The 20697-nt window shown below is 54.5% G+C and overlaps 1 protein-coding gene and 1 long non-coding RNA gene across 3 annotated transcripts in view; one reads left to right on the top strand and one right to left on the bottom strand.

Moving 5' to 3' along the window:
* Positions 1–721: 721 nt before the first annotated feature.
* The window catches only part of efemp2a (EGF containing fibulin extracellular matrix protein 2a), a 24388-nt gene continuing 4412 nt past the window's right edge, over positions 722–20697 (top strand). Inside the window, exons 1-7 of the mRNA XM_049029916.1 lie at positions 722–1101; positions 7266–7502; positions 8234–8282; positions 8371–8565; positions 8892–9014; positions 18209–18325; positions 19108–19227. Of these exons, the coding sequence (XP_048885873.1) occupies positions 7398–7502; positions 8234–8282; positions 8371–8565; positions 8892–9014; positions 18209–18325; positions 19108–19227 (709 nt within the window). The 5' untranslated portion in view covers positions 722–1101; positions 7266–7397. The remainder of the gene's footprint in view (positions 1102–7265; positions 7503–8233; positions 8283–8370; positions 8566–8891; positions 9015–18208; positions 18326–19107; positions 19228–20697) is intronic.
* The window catches only part of LOC125751241 (uncharacterized), a 17125-nt gene continuing 15328 nt past the window's right edge, over positions 18901–20697 (bottom strand). For both annotated transcript variants that reach the window (XR_007400561.1, XR_007400562.1), the window contains one exon: positions 18901–19929. This is a non-coding gene — a long non-coding RNA (uncharacterized LOC125751241). The remainder of the gene's footprint in view (positions 19930–20697) is intronic.

The raw sequence follows: 20697 nt of genomic DNA, 5'->3' as shown, positions 1-20697 counted from the left end.
TGGCACCGTTACGGAGTTGGGGGGGGGGGGTATCTAACAACTCAGCAAACTCAGCGATTTTAAGTGAAATAAGACCAGGTCAGTGAATATATGTTACAGTATCTCCATGCCAGCTGGTGTGTAAACAGTTACTTGTGTGACACATGGTTTGCAGACGGTTATAAGTCATTTTCGCTGGAATATGTTGCTGCTGCAGGGATTATTCCCCCTAAAGGCGGCATGGCAGTGTGATACTGTCCAGAGTGAGTTTGTTTGTGTGGGATCCAGCTATGTCTCTCACTGATCTATACCTAAGATTATCATCCACAGAGACCTCTTCAAATATTTGGGCATAAAAATAAATCGCTTTTCCCGTAAGATGTGCGCCGCTCCCTCTCTCCCCTCTTTCTCTCACTCTCTCTTTCGGATTTTGGTCCACATTCCTTGAGCCTTGCTCTCAAACTATAAATATCCTGCCATCTCCCAGTGAAGGGGGAGAAGAGATAGGGGGTGACTGGGGGGTGTGTGCTGGCCAGACATCGAGAGGTGGTGAAGCATGGGGGGGGGTTAGTTAAATGAAACCAGGTGTGTCACAGGACGGGGGTGGGGGGGTGAATCTGTGCACTGTTGTTCCGCCTGCGAAGAAGACGGATGTGGAGTTTCGGAATTTGGGCCACAGACCAGGAATTTACGTCCTGGGGGGTCAGGGAGGGGGAAAGGGGACCGAGGGGGTGGAGGATAGCAGCGCAGGGGAGCTGGAGGGGGGTAGGAGCGGCCGCCTTCTTTTCCTCTGCACTCCCTTTCTCTTCCTCCCTCTCGCACACACTCACACCGCGACTGTCGACCTCCCCGCTTGCTCTTTACGGGGCCTGAGAGGCCGGGAACGGAGACCGCGAGCGTCTGCAAATCACGTCGCCGCTGGCCAGGGAGAGCGACCGGGCGGCACACGGCCACGTGACGGGCAGACAGGCTTCTGTTCCATTTTCATGGAAGAGGAGCGGCGAGCAGGGGCCCGAAAGCTACTCTGCGGCCGGCTCGGAGGAGTCGGGGAGGAAAGAGGCGAGGCAGTTGAAGATAGAAGAGGCCGGAGAGGCTCTGGAAGGGCAGGAGAGACTCTGTCCGGTGAGTAGGACAGGCGGCTGCCAGGGGACGCAGCTCTTCTGGGTGTCATGGGGATTGAAGATGGGAGGGGGGAGAGTGAGCAGCGTGGTACGTGACAGGGAGCGAGTCTGGGCAGGGCGGGGGGGCAGTCCAAGTGTCTTGGACCCGGCGGCCAGAAGTAGGGGGAAGGGGAAGCGTGTGGCCTGACTGCCGTGTGGATCCACTGCGGCGTCTCAGGCCCCTTGGCTGGACAGGGATCCCATAACACCGACCCCCACTGACCGGGCCGCTCTCAGTCCCGCCAGGTGCCGCATCATCTGCCCGCTGCTGTTACAGGGCTGGGTCTGTTCGCCGGAGGCCCATGTGTGGGACCCCATGACCTAATGCCGCAAAGGCTTTTGGCCGCAGTTCCCAGTAAAGGCTGATTCACTTCCCGAGAAAAATAGGCCCTCTTGCACAATATGCCCTCACCGGACTGTCCGATTGCAGCAGAACAAGAGACGGGTCCAGATCGACCCATTAATAGCAGAGAAGTTTGAGAAGAGTCTTGCAGTCCGGTGTGTTGTTGTTGGCCCATTTGGTGGCTTTTACTCCTTGTACTCCCCTCTCTCCCACCTATCCGCTGTGCCTGTAAAGGGGCGCGGCCAATAGCAACAGGCGAGCGCGAAACAAAGCAGCAGGTGTTGCCACAGGTGACGTAGCGCACCGGCACGGCATTGGGGAACACTGCCCCACTGTTCCCACAGCACAAAATGGGGCCTGTGTGGGGCACGCCTCCACAGATCACTATGTTTGTGTTTTCTTTCTTAATGAGTCGCGCTCGACGGATCGTAGCCCTGAAACACATGGGCGCTTCAGGTTGGCCGGGGGCCTCCCCACTGAGTGCAGTTTCACAAGGCCCTTGGCCTCTGTATGAGATGTGTTCTGTGCCATTACTGCAGCCAGGAGGCCAGGAGAATGCTATGTCAATGTAGCGTTGGCTAAAGGGATGAAAATTAAGGATCTGTGCTTATGTCCAGAAGGTTGTGGGTTCCAATCCCACAACCAGCAAATAATCACTTCACAGTTGGGCCCTTGATCAAGGACCGTAACCTCAATTGCTCCATGGATGCTGGCTGACCTTGGTCTCTGATTCTCAGTTGTATGTCCTTTTCAAATAGAATACCCCAAGTACTTTTCCATATTCTATTCACAACACAAAGCCAAGGTCCACTGTGTCTGAAATAATTCGCCAATTGGGGGCAATCCCAGAAATCAAATTTGCAACTGAGGGGAAGCGGATTGATCACACAGTCCGGAATAAATTGTATATTGTTCACGAGTCTGCCGGCTGGTGACCACTGGTTCGGACAAAAGCTTCTCTAAAACATGTCCTGAGTGGTCATTCAGATTGATAAAATGCTGATATATGTACAAAAAGTGCCCAAATAAAAGTTGCAGGAAGAGTGAAAAGCTCATGCTAGTGTGACGGCTGCGTCCGCAGTCTGTGGATGAAGGATGGAATCCAAAACGGGGCAATCTTGCATGTGGCATCCTGCCGGCAGGCGTAACGGTGAAGGCTCGGCCCCTGTGTGCCGCGGAAGGCAGGATAATGATAACAACCGAAACAAGAGGTGCTCATCATCTGCACAGATCTACTGGGACCTGGGCTGGCGTGGCAGAACCTCAGTACGTCTGTCTGCTAAGATCATTACAGCCATGACTGAGAGTCCTCCCTTATGATAATTTAAATTCACTTAAGCAGCAATCCACTTTGCATAAGCCACATTTAGAGCCTGCACTGGTTAGAAGATCACTGGGAATTAGACATAAGGTTCTCTGAGTCGGTCCCAGCCATGGAGACGACACTGCAGGATTGTTTTGTCTGTTGGACGGTGGGTACTCACTGCATGCCCCCACCCCCACCCCAGGACATGGCTTGGCTTGGACCGAATGACAACTGGCTCCTGTGCCTGAAGCCACATCCTGACTGTTGAGATTCCAAAGGCGTGACCGCAGTAGCATACGTGAATGGGACCTGGGATCTCCTCTCCCCATCTGCCGGCCACTGCTGTGGGTGGGGGCTGGGGGGGGGGTGAAACGTTTCCTGTTTGTCTTCACCAGTTCTTCTTTGTTGTTTTTTTTTCCTCCTGTTTTTCTGGGAAGCTGCCCTTCAAGCTCTCTGCAGACTCTTGGGGTATCTGTCGATTCTGTGGTATCTCTAAGGCTGAGGCCTGGTTCCTTGGGACTGGCGTGACACGTGAGGCCACACTGCAGATAGGACAATCGGAGGCGTGACACGTGAGGCCACACTGCAGATAGGACAATCGGAGGCGTGACACGTGAGGCCACACTGCAGATAGGACAATCAGACGCGTGACTCGTGAGTCCACACTGCAGATGGGACAATCGGAGGCGTGACACGAGAGGCCACACTGCAGATGGGACAATCGGAGACGTGACTCGTGAAGCCACACTGCAGATAGTACAATCGGAGGAGTGACACCAGAGGCCACACTGCAGAGGGGACAATCAGAGGAGTGACACCAGAGGCCACACTGCAGATGGGACAATCGGAGACGTGACTCGTGAAGCCACACTGCAGATGGGACAATCTGAGGAGTGACACCAGAGGCCACACTGCAGATGGGACAATCGGAGGAGTGACACCAGAGCCCACACTGCAGATGGGACAATCGGAGGAGTGACACCAGAGGCCACACTGCAGATAGGACAATCGGAGGAGTGACACCAGAGGCCACACTGCAGATGAGACAATCGGAGGAGTGACACCAGAGGCCACACTGCAGATAGGACAATCGGAGGAGTGACACCAGAGGCCACACTGCAGATGGGACAATCGGAGGAGTGACACCAGAGGCCACACTGCAGATGGGACAATCGGAGGAGTGACACCAGAGGCCACACTGCAGATGGGACAATCGGAGGAGTGACACCAGAGGCCACACTGCAGATGGGACAATCGGAGGAGTGACACCAGAGCCCACACTGCAGATGGGACAATCGGAGGAGTGACACCAGAGGCCACACTGCAGATAGGACAATCGGAGGAGTGACACCAGCGGTCACGTTGCAGATGGGAGAATTGGAGGAGTGACACCAGAGGCCACACTGCAGATGAGACAATCGGAGGAGTGACACCAGAGGCCACACAGCAGATAGGACAATCGGAGGAGTGACACCAGAGGCCACACTGCAGATGGGACAATCGGAGGAGTGACACCAGAGGCCACACTGCAGATGGGACAATCGGAGGAGTGACACCAGAGGCCACACTGCAGATGGGACAATCGGAGGAGTGACACCAGAGCCCACGTTGCAGATGGGACAATCGGAGGAGTGACACCAGAGGCCACGCTGCAGATGGGACAGTCGGAGGAGTGACACCAGAGGCCACGTTGCAGATGGAAGAATCGGAGGAGTGACACCAGAGCCCACACTGCAGATGGGACAAGCGGAGGAGTGACACCAGCGGCCACGTTGCAGATGGGAGAATCGGAGGAGTGACACCAGAGGCCACACTGCAGATGGGACAATCAGAGGTTTTGCCTGTGCCCCTTTTTTGGTCAATGTCTAGAACTATGCTGATGATTTTGTGGGTGTGAGACTATGCCAACATTAGACTGAACACTATGATTAAACTACTGGGGAAAAATTATAATTATGCAGGATTTCTTCAGTTGCTTGGTGTTTTTTTCATCAGTTCCTTAAAGACATTACGCAACTGGTCTGCAGTGTTCCCCTACACTGAACAATAGATCCAGTTTAGTTTCTCTCATTTCCATTTAAACGTGGCACAGTAAAATCACACATACAGTAGTTTGCAAAAGTCTTAGGCAGTCAACGGAAATGATGTTTAAATCATCTTCCCATTAGTGTAAAACTATGACATGAGTGTCTAACCATTTCAAAACCTGCTCCAAAGTCACCCCAGTATTTGTAGCAACCATCCAATTTTATTTTTTGACTCAATCACAAACACACCTCGTGTGGCTCATCAGTACCTCACTGACTCTTTTGACTAATTAAATTAATTAATAGAGTGAGCTGGTGGCAAAATTGAACAAATGGCTGAGGTGTCCCTGAGGAGAGGTTCGGGAACTGAAGCGATGTTCCTCCAGCCATCCAATATCACTGATTTCTGGTAGACCAGAAGAAATTCTTGCTGGCTTTTACTGTGTTTCTCTTAATATGCATACGCTGTTGTTAAATTGTGTTTTTCTTCAGAGGAAATATACACTTACTACTAAGATAAATAGCTTTAAACATTCACTTTGAACTTTGCAAGGTACTGTATGTTCGAGTCTGCGGGCTGTGGGAGCCTCGGTCGGCCTGCGGGATCTCGGAGATGCTGGAGCGTGTCGGGTAACGCCACTGCTGGGGTTAGCACGTGTGCTACGTGCAGGCTAGTGTCCTAGCGCCCTAGCAGCCGTGTCGATCAGCACGTTGTCCTGTGGCCTCGTGGCTATAATCATGATGGTAGCAGCACTGTCCCACGTGTCCATGCGTGTGGACAATAACCTTGAAAAGCAGCTGACTCAGCACTGGGACTGAGGTTTGGCTGACACTTATGTACACCACAGGGTGTGTGTGTGTGTGTGTGTGTGTGTGTGTGTTTCACCAGGGAGGCGGGATTCACATCTGCCTGTCTTCAGTCCGACCTGTGGGAGACTGTTTAAGTAGCTCCCCCCCCCCCATGTCTGACCCCACCAGCACACTGCATGGTGGTGCAGTGGTTAACACTATTGCCTCACACCTCTGGGACCTGGGTTCGAGTCTCCGCCTGGGTCACATATGTGTGGAGTTTGCATGTTCTCCCCATGTCGTCGTGGGGTTTCCTCTGGGTACTCCGGTTTCCCCCCACAGTCCAAAAACATGCTGAGGCTAACTGGAGTTGCTAAATTGCCCGTAGGTGTGCATGTGTGCATGAATGGTGTGTGAGTGTGCCCTGCGATGGGCTGGCCCCCCATCCTGGGTTGTTCCCTGCCTCGTGCCCGTTGCTTCCGGGATAGGCTCCGGACCCCCCGCGACCCAGTAGGATAAACGGTTTCGAAAATGGATGGATGGATAGTCACAACAAAGAACGTGCAATAATCACAGATGATGATAAGACACGATCAGCAATATATCAAGAAGTAATGAACATGAGATACAGTCTAAAAGAATGTACAAGAGGATCAATGTTATGTGTGCACGTGAGTGTGTATAACTATGGATTTGTACACCTGGCATTGGAGGGGGGGTCAGACGGTGTTCAGCAGTTTAGCAACACTGGGGAAGAAATTATTTTTTAGTCTTGTGGTGCGTGAGGAAATTAACCTATGATGCCTTCCAGAGAGATGGTATGCAGGCTAAGCAAGATCTCTAATGAAGTTGATCCTTGATTACTGGCCGATGGAACCTCAAGGAGCAAAAGGAGATACCAAGATTGACTGTCCTGATGATATTTGAGATATTTTCTGTAGCAGGGCAGGAGATGAGGAAGGGGTTAAGGCCTTGGTTTGATGGGTGAGTACAAACTGGAAGGTGGATTTGGCTTTGAGCAGTTGGCTCCACGTTGGAATTCTTCATAAGGTGAGGAAACAAACGGTGTATCGTCCAACATGGAGACACTTTACCGCTTAGCTGTAGGCCTCAGACATAGAATACTAATGCAGAATGAGAAACTCAAACTTTTATTCCCCTGCAGAACTTGGATGCTTATCTCAGTCTTGTGGGCTGTGAAGTAATCATCTCAACTTGTCCTTTTTAAAAGCCAGGAAGGAAAGCAAAGGCACTTGAGTAGGGTGAAGAGATCCTGTTTGACTCCTGCTTTCTGTGCCTCTTCTGTTTCACGATGTGTGCAGTCATTTGGCCAACGGGGACGTGACGTGTTCAGTTTTGTCCTTCCAAAACCAAAACATCTCGACAGTTTCAGTATTCTGTACATTAACTGTAATTTATTAACAGCCATTAAGACAGAGCCCCCCCCCCCACCCCACATCCCCTGCACCCCATTTAATTGTTTATCCAGAGCAACCCATTATTTAGTCGTTTATGTAGATTGATGGTTTTTTTGTTTATTGGATCTGGTGCCTGGTGGGCCTGGAGCCAACAATCTTTGGGTGTTGGGTTGAGTCGCCCACGGCGGCCCCTTCTTTTGGCGCGGTGCCCTCATGGTGGAGCTGCTGCTCCTCTCTCACCAGATTCCGAAATCACCGGGAGTGCGGACATCCTTCACCTGTGACGCCAGCCCCCCCCCCCACCTGATCCCCCCACCTCCTCCATCGCTCCGTTTTGTCGGCCTGCTCCGGCGCTCTGTCCACCCGCCTGTGAGCATGCGGAGTGTGTGCGTGCCGCCCCCGCTGCTGCTCTGTGCCTGCGTGTCTCTGCTCCTGCCCTGCTCCGTCTCACAGCCCCCTGCAGAGAGTGACACCTACACGGTAAGGAGAGCACCGCCTGGACGCCTCTGTACACCCCGTCTTCTCCTTTAATCCTTCCTCTTGTCAGTCTTTCTCTACCACAGGACATCTCTCAGGTTTCAGATCTTTGCTTCCCGTTGCCTACCCTTCACCCGGATCATTTCTCACCTTCCATCTTTACCATCTCCTTTCTTGTATTTATGAAACATTTTCTAATTTGACTCCTGTTTAAAGGTGCTGACAGTTTATTCCCATACTAACTAAACTCAAAACTATCTCCATTTTAATGCCAATCTCCACTGACTTAATTTTCCTTTGGATATTTTGTTCTTGATAATTTGCTGATTGTTTTTGATAATCTGTTGATGGTCCAAACTACCAGCAGACTGACAGAATCCCACTCTGACATGGTGGGTGTTTGCATTTGCATGCTAATGGTTATATGTAATGATGTATGTAACGTAAAACTCCCAGCAGCTGTACCAGGGCCAAAGCAGCCCTCTCACTCATCCTGATCTATCCGTAAATTTAAAAAGTCCCAGATCAAAATGGCCGCACATTTTACCTTCTGGCTGTCAGTTACAAATTACTTCACTGTACTACAACATTGTGCCAGTTGTCAGTTATGCAGAATGAGCTGTATTGAGTGTACAGATATATCGAGATTATCTGCATTGAATGGGCAGTTATGCATGTTTAAAAGTTTATTCACAGCGAATCTGCTAAATGCAAATCGGCCCCTTCCTCTATAGGAGTGCCCGGATGGCTACCACTGGGACCCAGAGAGCAGGCACTGCAAAGGTGGGATGAAACCCCTTTTCCCACCCTTCCTCCCTTTTCTTCTCCAATCTGCATTTAGTTTAATGCCTCCCCCCCCCTCGTCCATCAGACATAAATGAGTGTGAGACCATTCCGGAAGCCTGCAAGGGCGAGATGAAGTGCTTCAACCACTACGGCGGCTACCTGTGCCTCCCACGCTCCGCCTCCTTAATCCCTGCCCCCGAACCGCCCAACCAATCGGAGCACAGCGAGGTCTTCAACTCCTGTCTCCTTGGGTACGAGCTGCAGGGGGACAGCTGTGTGGGTGAGTGGGGGGCGTGAAAGGCAACCTGTACTTTCCTAGAGGTTCATAAAATGGGATTATGACTGGGAATGCCTGGAATTCCAGGTACCTGAAGGATGGCAGCTGTAGAGACAGGGGTGTTTGGGGCGGATGAGTAAATGTGTCCCCTATGGGCATTTAGGAATTCTGGGAATGCTGATTTTCATGGTTTTCCATGGTCAGGGAGTTTGGATTTGCTGCTATGGTTTAATGCATGAAGTAATCCTGCTAGTGTCTGAGGGTGCACTGGAAGGCAGAGGTGCGTGAGATGGTGCTCCTCACTCTGCTCACTCTGCCGCTGACCTCAGACGTGGATGAATGTGAGCAGGACACCCACGACTGCCAGCCGAGCCAAGAGTGCTTCAATGTGCTGGGAGGCTTCACCTGCCAGTGTCCTGAGGGATACCGCAAAGTCGGCACCGAGTGCATTGGTAAGATCCCGGACTGCCTGCTGCCATCTGTGTCCCAGAGCATCCTATCAGTGTCATCTGGCCTTTGTCCCCTCTGTCCGCACTGCTCCTGTCTCTAGCCCACCTCCCTTTGCTCTGTGTCCCCTCTCTGTCCCCACTGCTCCTGTCTCTAACCCGCCTCCCTTTGCTCTGTGTCCCCTCTCTGTCCGCACTGCTCCTGTCTCTAACCCGCCTCCCTTTGCTCTGTGTCCCCTCTCTGTCCACGCTGCTTCTGTCTCTAACCCGCCTCCCTTTGCTCTGTGTCCCCTCTCTGTCCACGCTGCTCCTGTCTCTAACCCGCCTCCCTTTGATCTGTGTCCCCTCTCTGTCCCCACTGCTCCTGTCTCTAACCCGCCTCCCTTTGCTCTGTGTCCCCTCTCTGTCCACGCTGCTTCTGTCTCTAACCCGCCTCCCTTTGCTCTGTGTCCCCTCTCTGTCCACGCTGCTCCTGTCTCTAACCCGCCTCCCTTTGATCTGTGTCCCCTCTCTGTCCCCACTGCTCCTGTCTCTAACCCGCCTCCCTTTGCTCTGTGTCCCCTCTCTGTCCACACTGCTCCTGTCTCTAACCCGCCTCCCTTTGCTCTGTGTCCCCTCTCTGTCCCCACTGCTCCTGTCTGTAACCCGCCTCCCTTTGCTCTGTGTCCCCTCTCTGTCCCCACTGCTCCTGTCTCTAACCCGCCTCCCTTTGCTCTGTGTCCCCTCTCTGTCCACACTGCTCCTGTCTCTAACCCGCCTCCCTTTTCTCTGTGTCCCCCCTCTGTCCAAACTGCTCCTGTCTCTAACCCGCCTCCCTTTGCTCTGTGTCCCCCCTCTGTCCAAACTGCTCCTGTCTCTAACCCGCCTCCCTTTGCTCTGTGTCCTCTCTCTGTCCGCACTGCTCCTGTCTCTAACCCACCTCCCTTTACTCTGTGTCCCCTCTCTGTCCACACTGCTCCTGTCTCTAACCCGCCTCCCTTTACTCTGTGTCCCCTCTCTGTCCGCACTGCTCCTGTCTCTAACCCGCCTCCCTTTGCTCTGTGTCCCCTCTCTGTCCGCACTGCTCCTGTCTCTAACCCGCCTCCCTTTGCTCTGTGTCCCCTCTCTGTCCACACTGCTCCTGTCTCTAACCCGCCTCCCTTTGCTCTGTGTCCCCTCTCTGTCCCCACTGCTCCTGTCTCTAACCCGCCTCCCTTTGCTCTGTGTCCCCTCTCTGTCCACACTGCTCCTGTCTCTAACCCGCCTCCCTTTGCTCTGTGTCCCCTCTCTGTCCCCACTGCTCCTGTCTGTAACCCGCCTCCCTTTGCTCTGTGTCCCCTCTCTGTCCCCACTGCTCCTGTCTCTAACCCGCCTCCCTTTGCTCTGTGTCCCCTCTCTGTCCACACGGCTCCTGTCTCTAACCCGCCTCCCTTTTCTCTGTGTCCCCCCTCTGTCCAAACTGCTCCTGTCTCTAACCCGCCTCCCTTTGCTCTGTGTCCCCCCTCTGTCCAAACTGCTCCTGTCTCTAACCCGCCTCCCTTTGCTCTGTGTCCTCTCTCTGTCCGCACTGCTCCTGTCTCTAACCCACCTCCCATTACTCTGTGTCCCCTCTCTGTCCACACTGCTCCTGTCTCTAACCCGCCTCCCTTTACTCTGTGTCCCCTCTCTGTCCGCACTGCTCCTGTCTCTAACCCGCCTCCCTTTGCTCTGTGTCCCCTCTCTGTCCGCACTGCTCCTGTCTCTAACCCGCCTCCCTTTGCTCTGTGTCCCCTCTCTGTCCACACTGCTCCTGTCTCTAACCCGCCTCCCTTTGCTCTGTGTCCCCTCTCTGTCCCCACTGCTCCTGTCTCTAACCCGCCTCCCTTTGCTCTGTGTCCCCTCTCTGTCCACACTGCTCCTGTCTCTAACCCGCCTCCCTTTGCTCTGTGTCCCCTCTCTGTCCCCACTGCTCCTGTCTGTAACCCGCCTCCCTTTGCTCTGTGTCCCCTCTCTGTCCCCACTGCTCCTGTCTCTAACCCGCCTCCCTTTGCTCTGTGTCCCCTCTCTGTCCACACTGCTCCTGTCTCTAACCCGCCTCCCTTTTCTCTGTGTCCCCCCTCTGTCCAAACTGCTCCTGTCTCTAACCCGCCTCCCTTTGCTCTGTGTCCCCCCTCTGTCCAAACTGCTCCTGTCTCTAACCCGCCTCCCTTTGCTCTGTGTCCCCCCTCTGTCCAAACTGCTCCTGTCTCTAACCCGCCTCCCTTTGCTCTGTGTCCTCTCTCTGTCCGCACTGCTCCAGTCTCTAACCCACCTCCCTTTACTCTGTGTCCCCTCTCTGTCCACACTGCTCCTGTCTCTAACCCGCCTCCCTTTGCTCTGTGTCCCCTCTCTGTCCGCACTGCTCCTGTCTCTAACCCGCCTCCCTTTGCTCTGTGTCCCCTCTCTGTCCCCACTGCTCCTGTCTCTAACCCGCCTCCCTTTGCTCTGTGTCCCCTCTCTGTCCGCACTGCTCCTGTCTCTAACCCGCCTCCCTTTGCTCTGTGTCCCCTCTCTGTCCGCACTGCTCCTGTCTCTAACCCGCCTCCCTTTGCTCTGTGTCCCCTCTCTGTCCCCACTGCTCCTGTCTGTAACCCGCCTCCCTTTGCTCTGTGTCCCCTCTCTGTCCCCACTGCTCCTGTCTCTAACCCGCCTCCCTTTGCTCTGTGACCCCTCTCTGTCCACACTGCTCCTGTCTCTAACCCGCCACCCTTTGCTCTGTGTCCCCCCTCTGTCCACACTGCTCCTGTCTCTAACCCGCCTCCCTTTGCTCTGTGTCCCCTCTCTGTCCACACTGCTCCTGTCTCTAACCCGCCTCCCTTTGCTCTGTGTCCCCTCTCTGTCCGCACTGCTCCTGTCTCTAACCCGCCTCCCTTTGCTCTGTGTCCCCTCTCTGTCCGCACTGCTCCTGTCTGTAACCCGCCTCCCTTTGCTCTGTGTCCCCTCTCTGTCCCCACTGCTCCTGTCTCTAACCCGCCTCCCTTTGCTCTGTGTCCCCTCTCTGTCCCCACTGCTCCTGTCTCTAACCCGCCTCCCTTTTCTCTGTGTCCCCTCTCTGTCCACACTGCTCCTGTCTCTAACCCGCCTCCCTTTTCTCTGTGTCCCCTCTCTGTCCACACTGCTCCTGTCTCTAACCCGCCTCCCTTTGCTCTGTGTCCCCTCTCTGTCCGCACTGCTCCTGTCTCTAACCCGCCTCCCTTTGCTCTGTGTCCCCTCTCTGTCCACACTGCTCCTGTCTCTAGCCCGCCTCCCTTTACTCTGTGTCCCCTCTCTGTCCACACTGCTCCTGTCTCTAGCCCGCCTCCCTTTACTCTGTGTCCCCTCTCTGTCCCCACTGCTCCTGTCTCTAACCCGCCTCCCTTTGCTCTGTGTCCCCTCTCTGTCCCCACTGCTCCTGTCTCTAACCCTCCTCCCTTTGCTCTGTGTCCCCTCTCTGTCCCCACTGCTCCTGTCTCTAACCCGCCTCCCTTTGCTCTGTGTCCCCTCTCTGTCCCCACTGCTCCTGTCTCTAACCCGCCTCCCTTTGCTCTGTGTCCCCTCTCTGTCCCCACTGCTCCTGTCTCTAACCCGCCTCCATTTGCTCTGTGTCCCCTCTCTGTCCGCACTGCTCCTGTCTCTAACCCGCCTCCCTTTGCTCTGTGTCCCCTCTCTGTCCCCGCTGCTCCTGTCTCTAACCCGCCTCCCTTTGATCTGTGTCCCCTCTCTGTCCCCACTGCTCCTGTCTCTAACCCGCCTCCCTTTGCTCTGTGTCCCCTCTCTGTCCACACTGCTCCTGTCTCTAACCCGCCTCCCTTTGCTCTGTGTCCCCTCTCTGTCCACACTGCTCCTGTCTGTAACCCGCCTCCCTTTGCTCTGTGTCCCCTCTCTGTCCCCACTGCTCCTGTCTCTAACCCGCCTCCCTTTGCTCTGTGTCCCCTCTCTGTCCACACTGCTCCTGTCTCTAACCCGCCTCCCTTTGCTCTGTGTCCCCTCTCTGTCCCCACTGCTCCTGTCTCTAACCCGCCTCCCTTTGCTCTGTGTCCCCTCTCTGTCCCCACTGCTCCTGTCTGTAACCCGCCTCCCTTTGCTCTGTGTCCCCTCTCTGTCCCCACTGCTCCTGTCTGTAACCCGCCTCCCTTTGCTCTGTGTCCCCTCTCTGTCCCCACTGCTCCTGTCTCTAACCCGCCTCCCTTTGCTCTGTGTCCCCTCTCTGTCCACACTGCTCCTGTCTCTAACCCGCCTCCCTTTTCTCTGTGTCCCCCCTCTGTCCAAACTGCTCCTGTCTCTAACCCGCCACCCTTTGCTCTGTGTCCCCTCTCTGTCCACACTGCTCCTGTCTCTAACCCGCCACCCTTTGCTCTGTGTCCCCTCTCTGTCCACACTGCTCCTGTCTCTAACCCGCCTCCCTTTGCTCTGTGTCCCCTCTCTGTCCACACTGCTCCTGTCTCTAACCCGCCTCCCTTTGCTCTGTGTCCCCTCTCTGTCCGCACTGCTCCTGTCTCTAACCCGCCTCCCTTTGCTCTGTGTCCCCTCTCTGTCCGCACTGCTCCTGTCTCTAACCCGCCTCCCTTTGCTCTGTGTCCCCTCTCTGTCCGCACTGCTCCTGTCTCTAACCCGCCTCCCTTTGCTCTGTGTCCCCTCTCTGTCCCCACTGCTCCTGTCTCTAACCCGCCTCCCTTTGCTCTGTGTCCCCTCTCTGTCCCCACTGCTCCTGTCTGTAACCCGCCTCCCTTTGCTCTGTGTCCCCTCTCTGTCCCCACTGCTCCTGTCTCTAACCCGCCTCCCTTTGCTCTGTGTCCCCTCTCTGTCCGCACTGCTCCTGTCTCTAACCCGCCTCCCTTTTCTCTGTGTCCCCTCTCTGTCCGCACTGCTCCTGTCTCTAACCCGCCTCCCTTTGCTCTGTGTCCCCTCTCTGTCCGCACTGCTCCTGTCTCTAACCCGTCTCCCTTTGCTCTGTGTCCCCTCTCTGTCCGCACTGCTCCTGTCTCTAACCCGCCTCCCTTTTCTCTGTGTCCCCTCTCTGTCCACACTGCTCCTGTCTCTAGCCCGCCTCCCTTTGCTCTGTGTCCCCTCTCTTTCCCCACTGCTCCTGTCTCTAACCCGCCTCCCTTTGCTCTGTGTCCCCTCTCTGTCCCCACTGCTCCTGTCTCTAACCCGCCTCCCTTTGCTCTGTGTCCCCTCTCTGTCCCCACTGCTCCTGTCTCTAACCCGCCTCCCTTTGCTCTGTGTCCCCTCTCTGTCCCCACTGCTCCTGTCTCTAACCCGCCTCCCTTTGCTCTGTGTCCCCTCTCTGTCCCCACTGCTCCTGTCTCTAACCCGCCTCCCTTTGCTCTGTGTCCCCTCTCTGTCTGCACTGCTCCTGTCTCTAACCCGCCTCCCTTTGCTCTGTGTCCCCTCTCTGTCCATGCTGCTCCTATCTCTAACCCGCCTCCCTTTGCTCTGTGTCCCCTCTCTGTCCCCACTGCTCCTGTCTCTAACCCGCCTCCCTTTGCTCTGTGTCCCCTCTCTGTCCACACTGCTCCTGTCTCTAACCCGCCTCCCTTTGCTCTGTGTCCCCTCTCTGTCCCCACTGCTCCTGTCTGTAACCCGCCTCCCTTTGCTCTGTGTCCCCTCTCTGTCCCCACTGCTCCTGTCTCTAACCCGCCTCCCTTTGCTCTGTGTCCCCTCTCTGTCCGCACTGCTCCTGTCTCTAACCCGCCTCCCTTTGCTCTGTGTCCCCTCTCTGTCCGCACTGCTCCTGTCTCTAACCCGCCTCCCTTTGCTCTGTGTCCCCTCTCTGTCCGCACTGCTCCTGTCTCTAACCCGCCTCCCTTTGCTCTGTGTCCCCTCTCTGTCCGCACTGCTCCTGTCTCTAACCCGCCTCCCTTTGCTCTGTGTCCCCTCTCTGTCCCCACTGCTCCTGTCTCTAACCCGCCTCCCTTTGCTCTGTGTCCCCTCTCTGTCCACACTGCTCCTGTCTCTAACCCGCCTCCCTTTGCTCTGTGTCCCCTCTCTGTCCACACTGCTCCTGTCTCTAACCCGCCTCCCTTTTCTCTGTGTCCCCCCTCTGTCCAAACTGCTCCTGTCTCTAACCCGCCACCCTTTGCTCTGTGTCCCCTCTCTGTCCACACTGCTCCTGTCTCTAACCCGCCTCCCTTTGCTCTGTGTCCCCTCTCTGTCCACACTGCTCCTGTCTCTAACCCGCCTCCCTTTGCTCTGTGTCCCCTCTCTGTCCGCACTGCTCCTGTCTCTAACCCGCCTCCCTTTGCTCTGTGTCCCCTCTCTGTCCATGCTGCTCCTGTCTCTAACCCGCCTCCCTTTGCTCTGTGTCCCCTCTCTGTCCCCACTGCTCCTGTCTGTAACCCGCCTCCCTTTGCTCTGTGTCCCCTCTCTGTCCCCACTGCTCCTGTCTCTAACCCGCCTCCCTTTGCTCTGTGTCCCCTCTCTGTCCACACTGCTCCTGTCTCTAACCCGCCTCCCTTTGCTCTGTGTCCCCTCTCTGTCCGCACTGCTCCTGTCTCTAACCCGCCTCCCTTTGCTCTGTGTCCCCTCTCTGTCCGCACTGCTCCTGTCTCTAACCCGCCTCCCTTTTCTCTGTGTCCCCTCTCTGTCCACACTGCTCCTGTCTCTAGCCCGCCTCCCTTTACTCTGTGTCCCCTCTCTGTCCCCACTGCTCCTGTCTCTAACCCGCCTCCCTTTGCTCTGTGTCCCCTCTCTGTCCCCACTGCTCCTGTCTCTAACCCGCCTCCCTTTGCTCTGTGTCCCCTCTCTGTCCCCACTGCTCCTGTCTCTAACCCGCCTCCCTTTGCTCTGTGTCCCCTCTCTGTCCCCACTGCTCCTGTCTCTAACCCGCCTCCCTTTGCTCTGTGTCCCCTCTCTGTCCCCACTGCTCCTGTCTCTAACCCGCCTCCCTTTGCTCTGTGTCCCCTCTCTGTCCGCACTGCTCCTGTCTCTAACCCGCCTCCCTTTGCTCTGTGTCCCCTCTCTGTCCCCGCTGCTCCTGTCTCTAACCCGCCTCCCTTTGCTCTGTGTCCCCTCTCTGTCCACGCTGCTCCTGTCTCTAACCCGCCTCCCTTTGATCTGTGTCCCCTCTCTGTCCCCACTGCTCCTGTCTCTAACCCGCCTCCCTTTGCTCTGTGTCCCCTCTCTGTCCACACTGCTCCTGTCTCTAACCCGCCTCCCTTTGCTCTGTGTCCCCTCTCTGTCCCCACTGCTCCTGTCTGTAACCCGCCTCCCTTTGCTCTGTGTCCCCTCTCTGTCCCCACTGCTCCTGTCTCTAACCCGCCTCCCTTTGCTCTGTGTCCCCTCTCTGTCCACACTGCTCCTGTCTCTAACCCGCCTCCCTTTGCTCTGTGTCCCCTCTCTGTCCACACTGCTCCTGTCTCTAACCCGCCTCCCTTTTCTCTGTGTCCCCCCTCTGTCCAAACTGCTCCTGTCTCTAACCCGCCTCCCTTTGCTCTGTGTCCCCCCTCTGTCCAAACTGCTCCTGTCTCTAACCCGCCTCCCTTTGCTCTGTGTCCCCCCTCTGTCCAAACTGCTCCTGTCTCTAACCCGCCTCCCTTTGCTCTGTGTCCCCTCTCTGTCCGCACTGCTCCTGTCTCTAACCCGCCTCCCTTTACTCTGTGTCCCCTCTCTGTCCGCACTGCTCCTGTCTCTAACCCGCCTCCCTTTGCTCTGTGTCCCCTCTCTGTCCGCACTGCTCCTGTCTCTAACCCGCCTCCCTTTGCTCTGTGTCCCCTCTCTGTCCACACTGCTCCTGTCTCTAACCCGCCACCCTTTGCTCTGTGTCCCCTCTCTGTCCGCACTGCTCCTGTCTCTAACCCGCCTCCCTTTGCTCTGTGTCCCCTCTCTGTCCGCACTGCTCCTGTCTCTAACCCGCCTCCCTTTGCTCTGTGTCCCCTCTCTGTCCGCACTGCTCCTGTCTCTAACCCGCCTCCCTTTGCTCTGTGTCCCCTCTCTGTCCCCACTGCTCCTGTCTCTAACCCGCCTCCCTTTTCTCTGTGTCCCCTCTCTGTCCACACTGCTCCTGTCTCTAGCCCGCCTCCCTTTACTCTGTGTCCCCTCTCTGTCCACACTGCTCCTGTCTCTAACCCGCCTCCCTTTGCTCTGTGTCCCCTCTCTGTCCAAACTGCTCCTGTCTCTAACCCGCCACCCTTTGCTCTGTGTCCCCTCTCTGTCCACACTGCTCCTGTCTCTAACCCGCCTCCCTTTGATCTGTGTCCCCTCTCTGTCCCCACTGCTCCTGTCTCTAACCCGCCTCCCTTTGCTCTGTGTCCCCTCTCTGTCCACACTGCTCCTGTCTCTAACCCGCCTCCCTTTGCTCTGTGTCCCCTCTTTGTCCGCACTGCTCCTGTCTCTAACCCACCTCCCTTTACTCTGTGTCCCCTCTCTGTCCACACTGCTCCTGTCTCTAACCCGCCTCCCTTTGCTCTGTGTCCCCTCTCTGTCCACACTGCTCCTGTCTCTAACCCGTCTCCCTTTGCTCTGTGTCCCCTCTCTGTCCGCACTGCTCCTGTCTCTAACCCGCCTCCCTTTTCTCTGTGTCCCCTCTCTGTCCACACTGCTCCTGTCTCTAGCCCGCCTCCCTTTACTCTGTGTCCCCTCTCTGTCCACACTGCTCCTGTCTCTAACCCGCCTCCCTTTGCTCTGTGTCCCCTCTCTGTCCCCCCTCTGTCCAAACTGCTCCTGTCTCTAACCCGCCTCCCTTTGCTCTGTGTCCCCTCTCTGTCCCCACTGCTCCTGTCTCTAACCCGCCTCCCTTTTCTCTGTGTCCCCCCTCTGTCCAAACTGCTCCTGTCTCTAACCCGCCTCCCTTTGCTCCGTGTCCCCTCTCTGTCCCCACTGTTCCTGTCCCTAGCCCACCTCTCTTTGCACCTTTCTATAGACTCCATGCTACCTCCTTCTTCTCCACTGCTGCAGTATCTGATTCCCTCACAACATCCAGTCATAGTCACTTGTGGGTTTTTGCTACTGTCTCTGCCTTGTCAGCTGTCACCTCTACCACTTCCCCTGTTTCTGCTAACTATGAGGTTTTTCGACTATTGCTCATATTCCCTTTAACATAACTTCGCACTGCATTGCTGTCAATCCACTGCCTACTATTGCTCTTCACAAAGTAATTGATTCACCTGATCACATCGCCGGCTTCCTCCTTAAGCCCCTCACACCTCCATCTTCCTGTGACACTGTCTGACTTTCCATCCCGCACCATTGTGTCTGACGTGCCGCTCCCTGCTTCTCGCCCCCAGACATAGATGAGTGCCGGTACAGGTACTGCCAGCATCGCTGTGTCAATGTTCCTGGGTCCTTCTCCTGTCAGTGTGAGCCTGGGTTCCAGGTGGCCGGGAACAACCGCTCCTGTGTAGGTGAGGCCCTGAGAGAGGTCTGCTTGAAACCAGCCTGCAGCATCTGTACACCCAGTACATTAATATTGGCAGGGATGTACATAACTAGAATGCAAGTACGCATTCACCTTTAAAAGCGATACATGCGGCAATCGACTGCTGTAACAGCACAAATGCATACTTAATTTATGTGCATTAGCGCTGCTAGGGCAAGAAACTATTGCGCATTTTAACCGTCATACTGTATGCTAATTCCTATAAAGGTTAAAAAGCATAGTTATTTCTTGTCATAGCAAGACAAATGCACATAAAATACATACTCATTTGCGCAGTTATAACAGTCGATTGCCACGCGTAATGCTTTTAAAGGTGAATGTGTACTTGCATACTACTTATGTGCATCCCTGTATATAGGGGGCGCTGTGGGCCTCTCTGGGTTAAGACTCTGTGCCCGTGGTCATCTAACTGAGGAAGGTCCTTAACCCCCAAAAAATACTGCTGCAACGTGCTGGAGAAATGGTGGATCTCGCATTCTGATCCTAAGCTTGACTCTTACCTGCACATGTATGTGTGTCTCATAGGAAGGCAAGATAGGATATGTGACGATTACATTTTATTGTTCTTGATTTCACTTCGACAATAGCAATAAACAATTGTGTTGATGTGTGGCAAAAATTTCTCAGTTTTTCTGCTTTTCAGTGAAATATATATATTCACAGTAAACAAAATAGTTTTATTAGACCACAAATATTTCGTTTGTAGTTTGTGATGGTTTATTTTATCCCCCCCCCCCCCCCCCCCAGATGTGAATGAGTGTGAAATGGGAGCCCCCTGTCAACAGAGATGTTATAACACGTACGGCACCTTCCTGTGCCGCTGTCAGCAGGGCTATGAACTGGCCTCTGATGGCATCACATGTAACGGTAAGTGGCGCCGAATAGCTGGCCTTCTGCAGATGGGGCCTTCTTGACCCACCGTACCCAGACGGCCTGTTCAGTCAGAGTCAGGGACCAGGCAGAGGAGTGAGCCTGTACCAGCATCCCTGTCTCCTTCCCTGCTGCTTCCTCTCTTTCTGCAACTCTAGTTTTCCCACATATGACCTACTTAGATAAGCATTCAAGCCAGTGTTTCCCAACCCGGTCCTCGGGCACCCACAGACAGTCCATGTGTTTGCTCTCTCCCAGCTCCCTGCCAGACAGTCCACATTTACTGGGAGCTGGGAGGGAGCGAAGACGTGGACCATCTGCGTGTCCCGGAGGACCGGATTGGAAAACACTGATTTAAGCAAAAAAATGATCATGAGAGCCCAAATCTGTCAGCTTTACACCTTGGCGGTTGTGTAGTTCGTTTGCAGGCCGTTTGGGTTTCACCACGACGATGGGGGTGAATGCTTCTCATTGCACTGACGGATCGCTGGTGTGATTCTCCCTGACGCGCCACAGGGCTTCCCTGGAAGCGGCAGGGCTGCTGAGGCATACCGACGGGGTCGGGTTTCTCTGCGTGGGAGGAAGTCCGGCTATGGGCCGGTGTGACTCATGGTTGGCGGCAGGCGGGGGAAGCCCAGGCGCAGTCGTGACCCCAGTCCTCCAGTTCATAAAGGGGGGGGGGAGGTGCCTGGCATTGAACTGTAAAAAAAATTAACATTTTTAACTTCAGAATTATTTCACCATTACTCAGCTTATCAACCTGAACCCTCCCATTGCTACAGTCTTATGGAAATACAGGTCAATAGCAGTAATAATGGTAATTATTGTAATTAACACCATCGCCATCTTCACGTTTATGGGCTGCCATAACAAAAATTAAAACTAAATTAATTATTTATCTTTCATTGAGTTAAATGAGATTAGAGGCTAATTATAGCGATATATTTATATAAAATATAATATAATATATATTATGTGGCATGCATACCCCACCAACCCCTTACAGTGTAATCTTGCAGTGCTTTTCACCTTGTCATTTCCTTTTTTGGATTTAACCCACAAATTACCAGGCTACTCTAAACTGGCAGATGCTGCTTCATAATACCATCATTTCCCAGAAACTCCCAACAGGGACCATCAAAATCCTGATCACTAATGAGAACCTCCTTTGGCTAACAGGAACCACCAAAATCCTGATCACTAATGAGAACCTCCTTTGGCTAACAGGAACCACCAAAATCCTGATCACTAATGAGAACCTCTTTGGCTAACAGGAACCACCAAAATCCTGATCACTAATGAGAACCTCTTTTGGCTAACAGGAATCACCAAAATCCTGATCACTAATGAGAACCTCTCTGCCTAACAGGGACCACCAAAACTCTGATCACTAATGAGAACCTTTCTTGACTAACAGGGATCACCAAAACCCTGATCACTAATGAGAACCTCTCTCGGTTAACAGGG

This window comes from Brienomyrus brachyistius, chromosome 10 (assembly GCF_023856365.1).
Source record: "Brienomyrus brachyistius isolate T26 chromosome 10, BBRACH_0.4, whole genome shotgun sequence".
Taxonomy (NCBI): Eukaryota; Metazoa; Chordata; class Actinopteri; order Osteoglossiformes; family Mormyridae; genus Brienomyrus; species Brienomyrus brachyistius.
The sequence above is the reverse complement of the archived record's forward strand: the minus strand, read 5'-3'. Positions and strand labels throughout refer to the sequence as shown.